This window comes from Erigeron canadensis, chromosome 9, assembly GCF_010389155.1.
Source record: "Erigeron canadensis isolate Cc75 chromosome 9, C_canadensis_v1, whole genome shotgun sequence".
NCBI lineage: Eukaryota > Viridiplantae > Streptophyta > Magnoliopsida > Asterales > Asteraceae > Erigeron > Erigeron canadensis.
The window spans coordinates 26,840,508-26,854,426 of NC_057769.1; the positions used below are offsets into that span (position 1 = coordinate 26,840,508).

General features: G+C 33.7%; 2 protein-coding genes across 2 annotated transcripts; one reads left to right on the forward strand and one right to left on the reverse strand.

Annotated features, from left to right (window-relative positions):
• Positions 1-527: 527 nt before the first annotated feature.
• Positions 528-3,398, forward strand: LOC122582113 (60S ribosomal protein L2, mitochondrial). Its single transcript, XM_043754470.1, has 3 exons — positions 528-658; positions 2,096-2,205; positions 2,616-3,398. Exons 2-3 carry the CDS (start codon positions 2,109-2,111, stop codon positions 3,098-3,100), a joined length of 582 nt encoding a protein of 193 aa, XP_043610405.1. The 5' UTR covers positions 528-658; positions 2,096-2,108; the 3' UTR covers positions 3,101-3,398.
• A 3,004-nt stretch (positions 3,399-6,402) lies between these two features.
• LOC122582313 (protein COP1 SUPPRESSOR 2) lies at positions 6,403-9,947 on the reverse strand. The gene is made up of 6 exons (XM_043754683.1): positions 9,684-9,947; positions 9,078-9,305; positions 8,807-8,930; positions 7,847-7,920; positions 7,400-7,557; positions 6,403-6,904 (listed from the first exon to the last, which is right to left on the reverse strand). The coding sequence occupies exons 1-6, from the start codon at positions 9,779-9,781 to the stop codon at positions 6,720-6,722; spliced, it is 867 nt and encodes a 288-aa protein (XP_043610618.1). The 5' UTR covers positions 9,782-9,947; the 3' UTR covers positions 6,403-6,719.
• Positions 9,948-13,919: the final 3,972 nt, after the last annotated feature.

Below are 13,919 nucleotides of genomic sequence, written 5' to 3' on the forward strand. Positions count from 1 at the left end.
TATCATGTATAAATCTTAACTAGGAAATACAAAATAGATGATTTTACTTCAAAAGATAATTCAAATTTATTAAAATAAATTCAATAAACTAGGTTCATTGATGACTTAATTTGGTAATTGAGGATATAAAAGATTAATATACATGATAGATAATTTAAAATAAAATTTTTAATAATATTCCTTACATATCCATTTATCTCAAACATTATTTTTGACATAATATAATGATCTTATTTTTTTACTCTTAAAATTATGCTATTAGTTTTAGGACAATAATTTTAAAAATTTATCCATTCAATCACTTAATCAATTTACAATTACAAACAACCAACCTTAACTTTTATTAGATTGACACTCGCACGATACATAAAATATAATATGTGAAATTAGTTGATAACTAGTGTAAGAAAATAATATGGTATCAGCACAATGTAAATTGATATTGAAATTTTTGTGAGATAAAAGAACAAAATTGTCATAAAGAAAGAAAAAAAAATGGTTATTTATTTACTCATTTTATTAGAATTTTAATTATTAAAACCCCACATTTCCTGATCCCCGGTGTCACCATTTTTCATTTTGTAAACGCCTCTCACCCTCGCTCAAAAACATCACACCCATCACTCTCCACTGCATATCCCTCCGCAGCCGCTTTTAGGTTTCATCTAAAGCTATTAACTTGTATTTTTCAATATTTTTTTCGTATTTTATGAATTACCTAATGATTTGCAAATAGGGTTTTTGTTTATATATCTGTTTTTGCTCAGTACTACTTCTACTTTAGACATATTAGTTATCTATAGTTACATATCAGATGTTTAATGAAATGCCCACCATGATTTTGCTTAATAACAGGCTTTTATTTGTTATAGTTTTTCAAGACTTGAAGTATTGTAGTTTAGGTGTTCGATGAAATGCCTCAGTGAATCGAGTTTGGAATTTGAAGTTGACATCTTGCATGCCTAGTCATTAGTTATTTGGGTATCAAATTATTAATCCACTTCTATATTTTTTTTACTTAAAGAATGACTTTTTTTAATAAAAAATAAATTAGTTATGACTTGTGAGCTACACTGATGCACATATCAAAACATGTCTCCATTTTCGCGAAGGAACAAGTATCTGAAAATGTATTGAAATTTACACATTTTATTATTGTATGCATCGAATGTACTAATTGGGTGTATCAACTTTCTTATATTCCTACTATATGTATCCAATTTTCGGTAGAACTGGTGACCTGGTGCATGTTAAGATGACTTAGCGTTGTATATGGATACAACGTCATTGAAACAAAATGGTGACCCGATGAAGAGGTCACAATAGCAAGTTTTAGAAGTTTAGTACCTACAAAAAAACATTTTTAGGTAGGGTACATAGAATAGCAAAATATCTAAAGTTCAATTACAAAACAAAGTAACTCGCCCTTAGTATTTTGCAAGTCTTTCAAGAGCAGGCTAGTCTAATTCTAACAAATGTTTGATGTATTTTCGTCGTTAGTTCTTGAATACTGTAATTATGTTGTGTGGATTCTACCTTTATGGATATGTTGACAATTGCAAGCTGGGATAGGAAGTAGGTGATAAATTCTATACTTTGATACCATGATTAATTGTCAACATTAGTATTCAATCCCGTCAAAGGTACAATAAGGGGGGTGGGGATTTAGACTATCATACCTCTACCCGAGGGTAAGCGACTGCTTCCAGGAAGACCTCTGGCAAAAGTGTGTGTTATAAAATTAGGTAGCATGCAAGTGTTAAAGTGTGTGGACGTATGTATATATGTATGATTATAAAACATACCTCCATATGGGCATATACTATGTAATAAAACGTAAAAGCTAGCTGTGATAGGAAGCAATTGATAAGCTTTGTATTTTGATCCCATGACAAATTGGCCATTAGTCATAACCACAACATCCTCACCTCATAATATGGCATGATGAAAAGTTTTCGGACACCTTTTTTTTTAACTGTAATATCAAATTTTCTTGAATAGCCGTGATTTCTACACAGATTGTCATGGTCTGTGGAACGGTTAAAGTTTACATCAGTTTATACTTATAGGCCTTTTGTCTCTTTAATCTGCACAGGAAAGCATCTATAATGGCACTATTATCTAGAGCTCGCATTGCTTCGTCAGCTTTTATTGGCAAGCTGGCCCACCATCCTCCAATCCAGCGCGCTTTTAGCTCTGCTTCAAGTAAAGCTCTTTACTCGTACATGCCTCAAATATTGGTTGGTATTAGGGTAGACAAAATGGGCAGGCGAGCTGGGCTGGTCAAATAATGGTTCATATGTTATTGATTTTATGGATTTTGGAACTAATTAATGTGCTAAATTTTGATAATGGCAGCCAGAAGATAACAGTTCTTATAATATTTTGAATAAGGCGATATACGAGGTTTTATGCATTTGAATACATTTGGACTTTTGGGTGACTTACGTGTTCAACCCTTTCTGAGCCAATTTCGCTTTAGTAGAATCTTATAGCTTAAACAATTTTAACCGGTTAAAGATAAGAGCAGAATCCAAACCCATTAGGTAATGGGTCGAAATTGGCACTTCTACCCATGTCTCTGTGTTTCCACCTAATAACCATCTCTTTTACAGATGCCCACAACCCGATGTTCTCTCTGGACATTAGCTCACAAATTGGTAGCACCATGCCCATATCCATGATGCGAATTGGAACCATAATTCACAATATTGAGATGAACCCTGGTCAAGGAGGAAAATTAGTCCGTGCCGCTGGCACCTCTGCAAAGATCTTGAAGGAACCAGCCGCCTCTAGACTTTGTTTAATCAGGATGCCTTCTGGTGTAGAGAAATTGATCGATTCTCGGTGCAGGGCAACGATTGGGGTGGTATCAAACCCTGAGCATGCAACCAAGAAGCTAAAGAAGGCAGGTCATAGCCGGTGGCTTGGGCGCAGGCCTGTTGTGAGAGGAGTGGCTATGAACCCAGTGGATCATCCTCATGGTGGTGGTGAGGGTAAAAGTAAAAGTAGTGGATGTAGAGGTAGGGTTTCGACTTCTCCATGGGGGAAGCCTACCAAGAGTGGCTATAAAACTGGTCCACTCAAGAAGAGGAAATAAGGTGATAAGTGAAGTTTGATGGTTTGGGTATGTTTTAGACATTATTTTCTCACTTGGGTGCAAACATTTCAAAAGGTATTCAACTTTTGATCTTGTTTTCCATCTCCAGTTAAATAATATGTTGGAGTTTTTGAAAATTTGGACGTTTTATTAGCATTCCCATGAAATATTGAGTAGAGGGGTGTATTAGGAGTTTGAAGTTTTCAAGCGAGTTTTAGACAGCATTCTGATATTGATAATAGTGTTTGGATTTGTTTATGAACTTATTACCCGATACTAAAATAATTTGTTCAAGTAATCGTCAGCTTCCAGCCATCTAAGAAACTAATACAGATAATTGATCGATGCATACTTATCTATATATAATTATCTATATATCTCTTGCACAGATTTAAGAAGTAAATGTCTATTTTATCTCTAATCATCTATATCTATACCCTCTTGTAATACAAATTAGGAGTTCTTAATTCAGCAAAAAAAAATCCTACCAAAAATACCCTTGAACACCTTACATGCTTCTTGAACACAAACACAAATACACATATCTCACCATAACCACCCACCGTCGTCAATCACCGCAGTCCATTATCACTATAGTCATAAACCCCCAAAACCATTACCGTTTAGCCGCCACAACGCGACGGACATTCATCTAGTTAAATAAATAAAAGATTGTGCTAAACGAAGCCCTAAAAGTTTTTGTTAAGCTGGTTAAATAGTAACACATTTATCATTACATTTAGGGATTGGTTTTTATATGAAAAAATACAATTTTTGTATGCACCTCCTTTAACATTTTCCTTAAATAATCATCCAATTATTAGAGGTTATGAAACATTTAAGTACTATTTTTTTCCGAACATTCAGTCGGTATGTGACATCAGAGAAACCTCACAGTATAATAGTGAAATCTTGCACGTACCCTAGACAACGAGATGTTGACCATGGACCGTTACAAGTATTCGGAGAAAAAAACCCCAAGACTTATCATCCATATAGATCGAACTCAAGAGATTGTGTAAAACCCGGGATGTCTCTGACCAGTTAGACTAGTCTATCATTGGCTAATTTAAGTACTATTAACTTGTAGAAATAACATAAAACATTGATATTAGCATGTTCATAAATGTGAAAAAAATATAAAATTCTCCAGCTTATATACATTTTCTCAATCCTTTAGCTAATTAATTGATGTAAAATTGTAAAGTACTTATTTAAGAGAGGCGACTTTTAAAAATAAAAGGAAAAAATCGTTTTCCTATTACAAATCAAATGGAACTTGAAAATTCCAATAATTGTAATTCGTAAATATGGAAAGAAAATATAATTTTCCTAAAATTTGAATTTTACCGTTAAGTGGAACTAAACGCGCATATACGTTAAAAAAACGCGCATGCATGTATTTGATAGGTATAGGTATTACCGTATTAGCAAACAAAACTTACCTTTTGTAAATTCTTGCCACACAAGTAATCAAATCAAATAAGTAAACTTTTCCCCTATATAACTTACAAGTGGTCTAGCTATACGATTACCAAGATTTCGAAAACCAAAATCCTTCTTTGCATCAAAAAAGTATTAACTTATCTACCTTGTACATTCGTATAGCTGCTACCATGTATTCTCATTCTTACGGTATTATCATCCCAGAAAAACGAAGTTTTTTTACCTTGAACGCACGACCTAATAATGACCATGTTGATCGTCTAATAGTTCTACACCCCACTCCAACGCAACAAGCAATGGCACGTTGCTATGAAAATTTAGACGCCGATTCCATGATGTTGTGTGATGACAACGGCCCTCCTTATAAAACGATTCGCTTTGATTTCATGACGAGTGATGCGGATCAGTTGATGAAGTCTGTCGAGCAAGAACAGAAAGATATTTTATATGTTTATTGGTTATAACTCAATAGTGTACTATTTGTTTATTGTTTTTATTAATCGTGTTATTAGTGAATTTAAAGTATGGTTTTTGTTTGTTGTTGTTGTTATATTTGTCCACTGAAATCTTATGGTTAATTCTATAATCTGCCATCATTGGTCTAATGGTCTTTGAGTTCGATTTTCGTTTAAGTGGTCCTAATGAGATTTGAATCTACGTACAACCTAATTAATTTGTTAAAAATTGTTTTAAACTTGATATTACAATTCAGATGATAATCAAATTTCTAATAATAATTATGTTAAGATGTTAATGTTTATTCTTTCTCAAATAGGGGTATCATGAATAGTTTTTCACTTTTTCCTTTTTTTTTTTTTTGTCGAATTAGGTAACAAAGGAAAATCATTGTGTATTTTGGGTCCTATACTCCTAGATGTATGTGAATCAAAGAAAAAAAAAAGATTTTAAATTTGCTTTAGGTATGTTGTCATCTTGATTCTATTTGATATTTTGATGGACTACGTTTTGGTTTTTGATGTTGTTTGTCTAATGATATTAGTTTAAATTAATGAAATAATGCATTTATTGATTTTTAACAAACTTGAACGTTATTATTTTTTAACGACAACAAATATACATAAAAAGTTAGTAACGTACTAAAAGCTAAAAAATGCAATTACAAATCTATAGATGAAAATACAATACATTTACATTACACTCGTATCAATTACATAAAAGCAAGACAAGAGAAAATCCCCTATACACGAGACCATGCCCATCGATTTTCATTCTATAATATTTTTGATGTAATCTCAATTAAATTTTAATATTTGGCACCGACGTTTTGTTGAAAGAAAAAACACACCGTTAATAACCATTTGAATAACTACATTAGTCCCTTTTATATCAAATTACTTTTAAAATAATAAACACACCATTACCATCGACGCCGCCACTCTCAGCGTCCATCATTGCCGACGCGTTGCGCAGGTACCCAGGTCCAGTAGCGGAGCCAAGATTTTAAGTCTGGGGTTAGCCAAGCTATTTTCATAATACTAAGAAGCTTATTTGAAGGCATGAGATTTTAAGTGGATATTTTGTGAAGTTGTCAATTACCTTTAAACTCAATAAATACATAGAATTAGTACTAGAAATTTCGAATTTTATGGATATTATGGGGTTGTCATGGCCACCCTTAGCCAATATATAGCTCCGCCACTGCCCGGGTCCATTGATGGTTATAGCTTTTGTGATTAATAACACTAACCGCGCCACCACGGGCAAACCCTTTATCAAAAAGCACATATACAGTTACATATTTGTTAATTTACACTTCCAAGAATGAATAAAAATATATAATGGACATTCCTATTCGGAGAAAAATACACACACACAAATATAGCTTGTTAAGCAAATGAGGAAAAAACAAGTCTATTAAAAACTAATGTAACTTTAACTTACAATAATGTGTTTAGTTTCGTGATAGACCTTGAGATTGTACATAAAGAGGAGAGAAATGTAATCATGTTATAGTACATGGTACATGAAGCAGAATGAGAATAAAAAGTTTGCAGCTAGATAAAACTTCTGTAAATATCCCGATACGCAAGATCCCAAGAACCAGTTGTGAGGGGAGAGTTATGATTACTGACATGGAAATAACGCCTCTAAATCACAATCAAGGATGGGAAATGGAAAATGTAGAAAACCACAAAAACTTGCATGTCAAACATCATCTCCTGGTTACACGATGGCGTTCTCTTTTTCTGAACCGTTCAAGCATAAACTGATCTGTAGCAGCTTGTCGTCCACCGCCACCACCACCACCACCACCTCCTCCATCTACAGCAGCAGGATCACCGGCTCTAGCTTCCCCATTTTTATTTGCACCTTTCTCCTTGTAAAGCTCAGGATGATCTGTGGATCACCCATTTACACTATCAGTACACATATTTCACAGCTCTAATTTAAATGACAAATCAAAAAAAAATTCTATTTTTTTTATATGCAATAATACAGAAATCCACACATATTTACAAAGTTATCCACCATGAGACTAGTGCCCATGGGTCATCATAAAATAGAGCTGTCAATTTCGACCCATTTACTAAGAGCTGAGTCGATCCGAGTTATTAAATTATTTCTAGAATGCTAACTTGTCAAATGATTGAACAGACGTTTGAAGCATCCAAATCAACTCTTTATAAAGATAATTATTAATATACTAATCTGGTGATCTTTTATTTAAATCGGTGAAATTACATTTATAAAACAGTTTTTAAAAATTTGGCATAAAGTTATCGCCTGGTTGCTTGTCGACCCATCTCTGCAGGCCTATATGGCATATCTTGGTCCTAGAGCATATTGAAAGAAAAAAAGAGTGGGTTGTGTGAACATGTACATATGACATACCTCTCCTAAGTTTTTCCGCATGGTCCTTTCCATGCTGGTAATAGTCAGCACTGTAGCTTGAAGGTATAGCAGAATCAGTTTTAGCTCGGCCAGTTAGCCTCTTCTCCTGCAGGAGCTTTTTGGCAGCCTCTGTTTCCTCGATATTTTTCAGCTTAAATCTGCAAAGTTTCAACCACTTAGCGTAATTAATATTAAAGGAGTAAAGATGCAAAAACAAAGAACACAAACAATCAATTTATAATCAATAACATTAGAAATACAGTTCAAACCCAAACGCATTAGATACAGTAATTTCCCAAAGCCAGGGTCCTTCCATTTATTAGAAGAGAAAATAATAATAAAATGTTTTGTCAATTGTCATAGAACAGAAAAAAGGGAAGAAAGGGAGAGTGTGTGTGTGTTGTGTGTGTGTGTGTGTGAGAGAGAGAGAGAGAGAGCTAGGCATACTCGATGGGAAGCTGGATTTCAGCAATTCCAGTGGTCCACTGAGTAGAGCTTTCCTCCGAGTTCCGCCGTTTGACCTGTTTCAACATGGGATTGTTAACATAAGCATTACAATTTACAAGTTTGTGCATTATGAGCAGATATTATAAGGATCAGACGTGACATAGATCTATATCTTTATCTATGATTCTATATTAACACATGTAAAACTGATCATTTCTTAGTTTGAATAGTTAGAAGCAACCTAGAAGTCCTCACATTGCTTCAGTGACCATATCTTCAATTAAGCATCTTAAAAGTTGAACTGCGATCACTTATCTCAAATAGTGTTCATCAATCAACTGTTATCAGTTTAGAGGGAAACTAGCTGAATGAGTAACTCGGATGTACAAATGAAATATCAAGCCTTACTAACTATTTCAAAAAACCACAATACGGATAATACCAAAGATCCGAATTTCAAGAACCTTCTGATAAGCATTGCTGCATTGAGCAACTGGTCTCTACTTTTGCTTAGAAGTTTAAACTTTTGCTTAATCCCAACTTAACTAGATAAGCATTAGGCAATTGGTCAACAGCCTAAGTGCCTATTGCCTAACATTGTCTAAACTCTATAGAGGTGCCAAATTACCATTTCAGCTCACAGAGCTAAAAAGGGTCGATGGATGTAACGTTATCTTCAATTGGACAAATGAGTACATATTAAAAACTTAGGGTTACAAGTGAAATGACTAATGAGTTGAAGGGATAAAGGGTAAGGATTCATCCTAAGGGTATTTTTGCAATTTTAACAGAAATAAGCAGTTGCTTATTTGAATATAGTCAGAGTATGCTATCAAGATTTTTGACAAATTTGAAGCAGTGTATAATTACTTGCAAGTATATTTGGATGACATATGAAAAGGGTGACCAAGAGATTATAAGTATTAAAGCGAACAACTTTCATAAAGCCGGTATACTCACCTTAAGATGCTCCGGAATTTTATACAATTCATCTTCTGCACGTTTTATATCATTCTCAACTTGATCAGGCTCATCGATTTTCTTCCCCTTTTTCTTAGCTAGCTCTTGCTCAACATATCTTAACCTGCTCAATACCAAAACTCGTGTTAGATTTCCGCATCATACATACTGTAGCAGTTGGAAGACAAGTGATATCCAAAAACAGTGCAGACAACATAACTCTGTTAGAAACTTAAAATGTAACACAATGAGGTAATGGAAGTATACATACATATGAGGATCTTCATCCATGACAGCAGTCTCCAGAGCAAAAGTATCCTGTAAAACCAAATCATCTTTCTCTCCATCCCCTTCACCCTTTTCACCACTTTTGGAAACCAACCCACCGGCATTGCTTCCACCAGTAGCCGCAGCAGCCTGCCCTGTTTTAACTATCGCGGGAACTCCTGACTTCTTCTCCCTTAATTTCTGAAGGAACTTTATCTCTTCTAAAGCTAACCTGGGTTCAGGTATCAACATTACACTCATTAGGGTCAGGTTCACATAGACAACACCCTTAACTTAAAAACGATTAAAAGCAAGTTATATGTTGAACAAAAACTTTGAAAGTGAAGAACAATCATACAGACTCGGTTTTGTTATTGCACCAAAATGTATCCAACAGGTCACATTTTGGAATTGTGTCAATCCAACTTCCAAATAAGTACATTTTGTGTTTTTGAAACTTTTAATTCAAAGTTATTGTATGAACTTGTCCCCAATTTCCACTAAACTAAATAATATATACACATACATATATATATACATACAGAAACCCTAAATAATAATAATTGGATGTGAAAATTGGTAAGAAAAAAATAATAAATAAAACATGTACCGCCTATCGTTGGCATCATCTTGAACTGCTGTTTGCTCATTTGCGTCATCATCGTCATCTGGTTGACTTCTTTTTCTAAAGTTTTTGTTCTTTTTCATCCTTTATTTTTATATTTATTTATTTGGGCCAAGAATGGAATTAAATTGTGAGTTTCAGGTAAGGGGCTAGGGCTAGAATAATATGGTTTGGGGAAATCGATTGTTATCAAGATATTAAGACAGAGTTTTTGTGTATATAATTATCCACTGCAGAAAGTTTGATGTTTGAAAAATATATATATACACTTCAATTTCAATAGCAGCAAGCCAGCAAGTCCGCCCGACCTATATTTGATTAAACTTTTTACTTTGCGTTTGTATCACTTATTGGGTTGTTTTTTTTTTTTTTTAATTGATACGTTTTTTATTTTGATCTCTAAACTTTAAAAATTATAATTTTGATTCTAAATTTGGCCAATTTTATCAATAATCATCCTTTGGCCTTACGGCGTTAAAAAATGGGCGTTAACGTATGTACGTGCTAGACACGTGAGAGCACTAATGTCATTTCACCTTATACCGAGGGACGAAAAGTGAAAACTAGCTACCTGAGGGACGAAAAGTGAAAAAATAGCTACTTGAGGGACGGATAATGAAAATCATACAAATAAATTTATTTTTTCATTCTTTCGTTTCTGATCTTCTTTCCGATCATCTTTTTCGATGGAATTTTCTGACTAGACATTTATTTCCCCTTTACCCCCAAGCCTCTTCAATCACCAGCACCTAATAACCACCAACAATAGCCGCTGCTACCAGTCAACGCCGTCTGTAACCAACACCAGCCACCGTCGTATATAACCACCACGAGTCACTGCCTCCCACCGCCACCTCCCGCCATCGCCGCATATAATTACCACCAGCCACTGCCACTACAATCAACACCAGCCACCACCGCCACTACAATCACCACCAGCCACCGCTGCCTACAATTACCACCAAACACCGTCGTCTACAGTCACTTCCAACCACCACCGTCTACATTCACCACCAACGAACCGTCGCCGACTAGAATCACCACCAACCACCCGCCGCCACCTAGAATCACCACCATCCACCCCCCCCCCCTTTCAATTAAAATCAAAATTTAGAAAAGAAAAAAAAAGGGATGACTGGCATGTTTGAACTATAATTTGTTTGATTGGTTGTGTTTTGAATGTCATGAATTTGAGTAAATAATTTTGTTTGTGGTTTAGATTTGATTCAAAGTCGAGTTTTTATTAGGTATCATCGGAAAATAAATGTATAGTCGGAAAATTCCATCGGTAAAAATGATCGAATAAGATAACCTGAAAAGAAAGAATGGAAGAATAAATTTATTTGTATTATTTTTATTTTTCGTACTTCAAGTAGCTACTTTTTCACTTTTCGTCCCTCAAGTAGCTATTTTTTCACTTTTCGTCCCTCGGTGTAAGGTGAAATGACATTAGTGCTCTCACGTGTCTAGCACGTGCGTACGTTAACGGCCATTTTTTAACGTCGTAAGGCCAAAGGACGATTATTGAAAAAATTGGCCAACTTTAGGGTCAAAAATGTAATTTTTAAAGTTTAGGTATCAAAAGTGAGAAACGTGTCAACTTTAGGGACAAAAAGTGTAATTTACTTTTTTTTATATAAAACACTATCGTAATTAGAAATAATTAGTTACATGCACGATGTCACGGAGTATGTTTTTTATACTATAAAGTTTTGACAAATTTACTTTTAATTATTTGAACCCAAACTTTAAACCGACAACTAACCATCTATCAATAACAATAAAAATATTGTAATAAAAACACAAACAATAATTATATTAATTTTTTAAATGTTTCATGAATGTAAGACGTAACCATGACGAAAGTTATTATATATTAAAAACGTTATATATATATATATATATATACGGTAGAAAATAATCAAAAACCAAATCTTTAAAAATAAAACCATAACTCTGTGGAAGTTGTATGATAAAAACCTGAAAACCCAAAAGTTTAGTGTCAATAAAAATGAAAACGAAAACTTTGATGTGAGGTAAAAGTTAAAAGATGAAAAATATCAATTAAAAAAACAACTAAACATGTAGCAATACAATAAAAAAAATGTTAAAAAATATTAAGATATATAAAAACATAAATAATAACTATATTAATGTTTTAAATGTAACATGAACGTAAGACGTAACGATGATAAAAGTTATTGTATAAAAAAAACACGATATGTATCAAAAGACGGATGAGAATAATCAAAGATCAAATGTTTAAAAGTAAAACCGTAACTGTGTAAAAGTTGTTTGATGAAAATAAGAAAACCTAAAAGTTTATTGTCACGAAAATAAAAACGAAAACTTTGATGTGGGGTAAAAGTTAAAAAGTAAAAATTTTAAGGGGTTAAACAAAATTTGGTTAATTTACGGGGTTAAAATTAGTATGTGCTTTAAAAGCTTGTATCTTTCATGCTTAAAAGACTTGTACATTGTACACTTCTTTTTAGTATATATTGTATATAATAACATGATACGTGCGTAATGTGACAATGATGTGATGCTGACGGTGACCGGTGGTGATGGGGCGATGGTGATAGTGGTGGCGGCATTGGTGAAGGTAATTAATGTAAATGTAATTAATCTAAAAAGATATTTTAAAAAGAGATAAGTGTGTCAAAATGTAAATAACTAAAATCGAAAAGTTATATAGTGCATATAAACTATCAAAACCTTACGTCCAATAAAAACTTGCACGTGACTGCTCATATGAGGTGTCACGTATACCATGTTAGATAATGTAAACATTTTTACTAAGTTTGTACATACAATAGAGATTCTAATAGTTCGTGCACATTATAACTTTTCGATCTTAATTACATACATTTTGGTACACTTATCCCTTTTAAAAATAAGAGATTGATGGTGTAAATTAATTAATTAAGTGTAAGATGGTCATTTCGCATCATTTTTTTTCTATCTTTTCAACAATGGTATATAATCTTTATATAGTAGTATGTAAGTACAGATGATCTTCACCTTTACCATGTATGTAAGACTAATACTGCTTCGGTACCGGTTATTAACATCACTAAAGTATGGTACCATTTTGGGTCCATTTGAATTCGATATCTTTTTCCTATAATATAATCTCAGAAACCAATAAGTTAGATGTAAATTCTGGTTTTACTTATAGGAAAAATGATCCGTACTGCAGACTTTTCCTAAGCTTAGGTACTGTCACTTTAAAAAAAGTTACAAATTAAACATTTGATTTTAATAAACATACATAGCCTCCCTTAATTTTACATAACCTCCCCTTGAATTTTACATAATCCCCCTGTTTTACTTAAGATAGATACTGCATACTTACCTAACATTTTTCCTTACTTATAAATTATAACTCATTATCGTATTTTGATACTGGAATTTAGACCTAGAACAAGATCGGATGATACTGTAAAGGGATCACACACTGGTATCCATTATTAAGTCCTTTTATTGGTGGTGTTATTTTCTTTTGAAGACTTTATTATATATTGACAAAACAAACATTTAAAAGAAAACTGTTTTGTTTAGAAAAAATAAGACATTAAAAGGTCTTTGTCTTATACGAGTAATAAAAAGAATTTAAGGATATGACTTTAAGATCTCGAAGACGTTTATGAGGCTTCTAATGGTATTTCTAACATGTCTATGTATTGAAGTATACCAGTTACTTACGCTATTTCCAATGTCAAGGTCGCCCTTAGACTGTGTGGAGTGAGGCGGCACCTCATCCGACGCCGCCTGTTTGCCGCCACTTTGCCGCCCTGAGGGGCGGCAAACGATCAAACCATGCGCTTCCGACGAATATTTGCCGCCCGGTGAGTTTGATTATTTCAAAAAATCTAGCCGTTTGAACGGCTAGTTTTCCCTTTTTCCAAATTTTTTTTTATAAATAAATCCTATTAATCCTTATATATATATATACATATTTAACATTTTTACTTCACACATTTACCATTCAATCAAAACTTCTTCCTTCTTCTCTCATTTTCTAACATTTTTACAAAAACACTACTTAGATTATTACTAAAAATGCACCCCCGTAACCCACGTAATACGAATATCAATCCCGGTAACATTCCCGATCCAAACGATGCGAATTTCATGCCTTTCTTAAATAATATGCAAGTTCCGTCATCGGGTTATATGCCGTGGTCTCAAGACATGGGCGGTTACGGGGGTGCTCCA

Excerpts from the sequence above, each read along its gene's own strand:
- LOC122582113 (XM_043754470.1), top strand. The coding sequence starts at position 2,109 with ATGGCACTATTATCTAGAGCTCGCATTGCTTCGTCAGCTTTTATTGGC. Across the intron at positions 2,206-2,615 it reads CGCTTTTAGCTCTGCTTCAA|ATGCCCACAACCCGATGTTC; the intron begins GTAAAGCTCTTT and ends TCTCTTTTACAG.
- LOC122582313 (XM_043754683.1), bottom strand. The coding sequence starts at position 9,781 with ATGAAAAAGAACAAAAACTTTAGAAAAAGAAGTCAACCAGATGACGAT. Across the intron at positions 9,306-9,683 it reads GATGATGCCAACGATAGGCG|GTTAGCTTTAGAAGAGATAA; the intron begins GTACATGTTTTA and ends ACCTGAACCCAG. Across the intron at positions 7,558-7,846 it reads GAAATCCAGCTTCCCATCGA|ATTTAAGCTGAAAAATATCG; the intron begins GTATGCCTAGCT and ends GAAACTTTGCAG.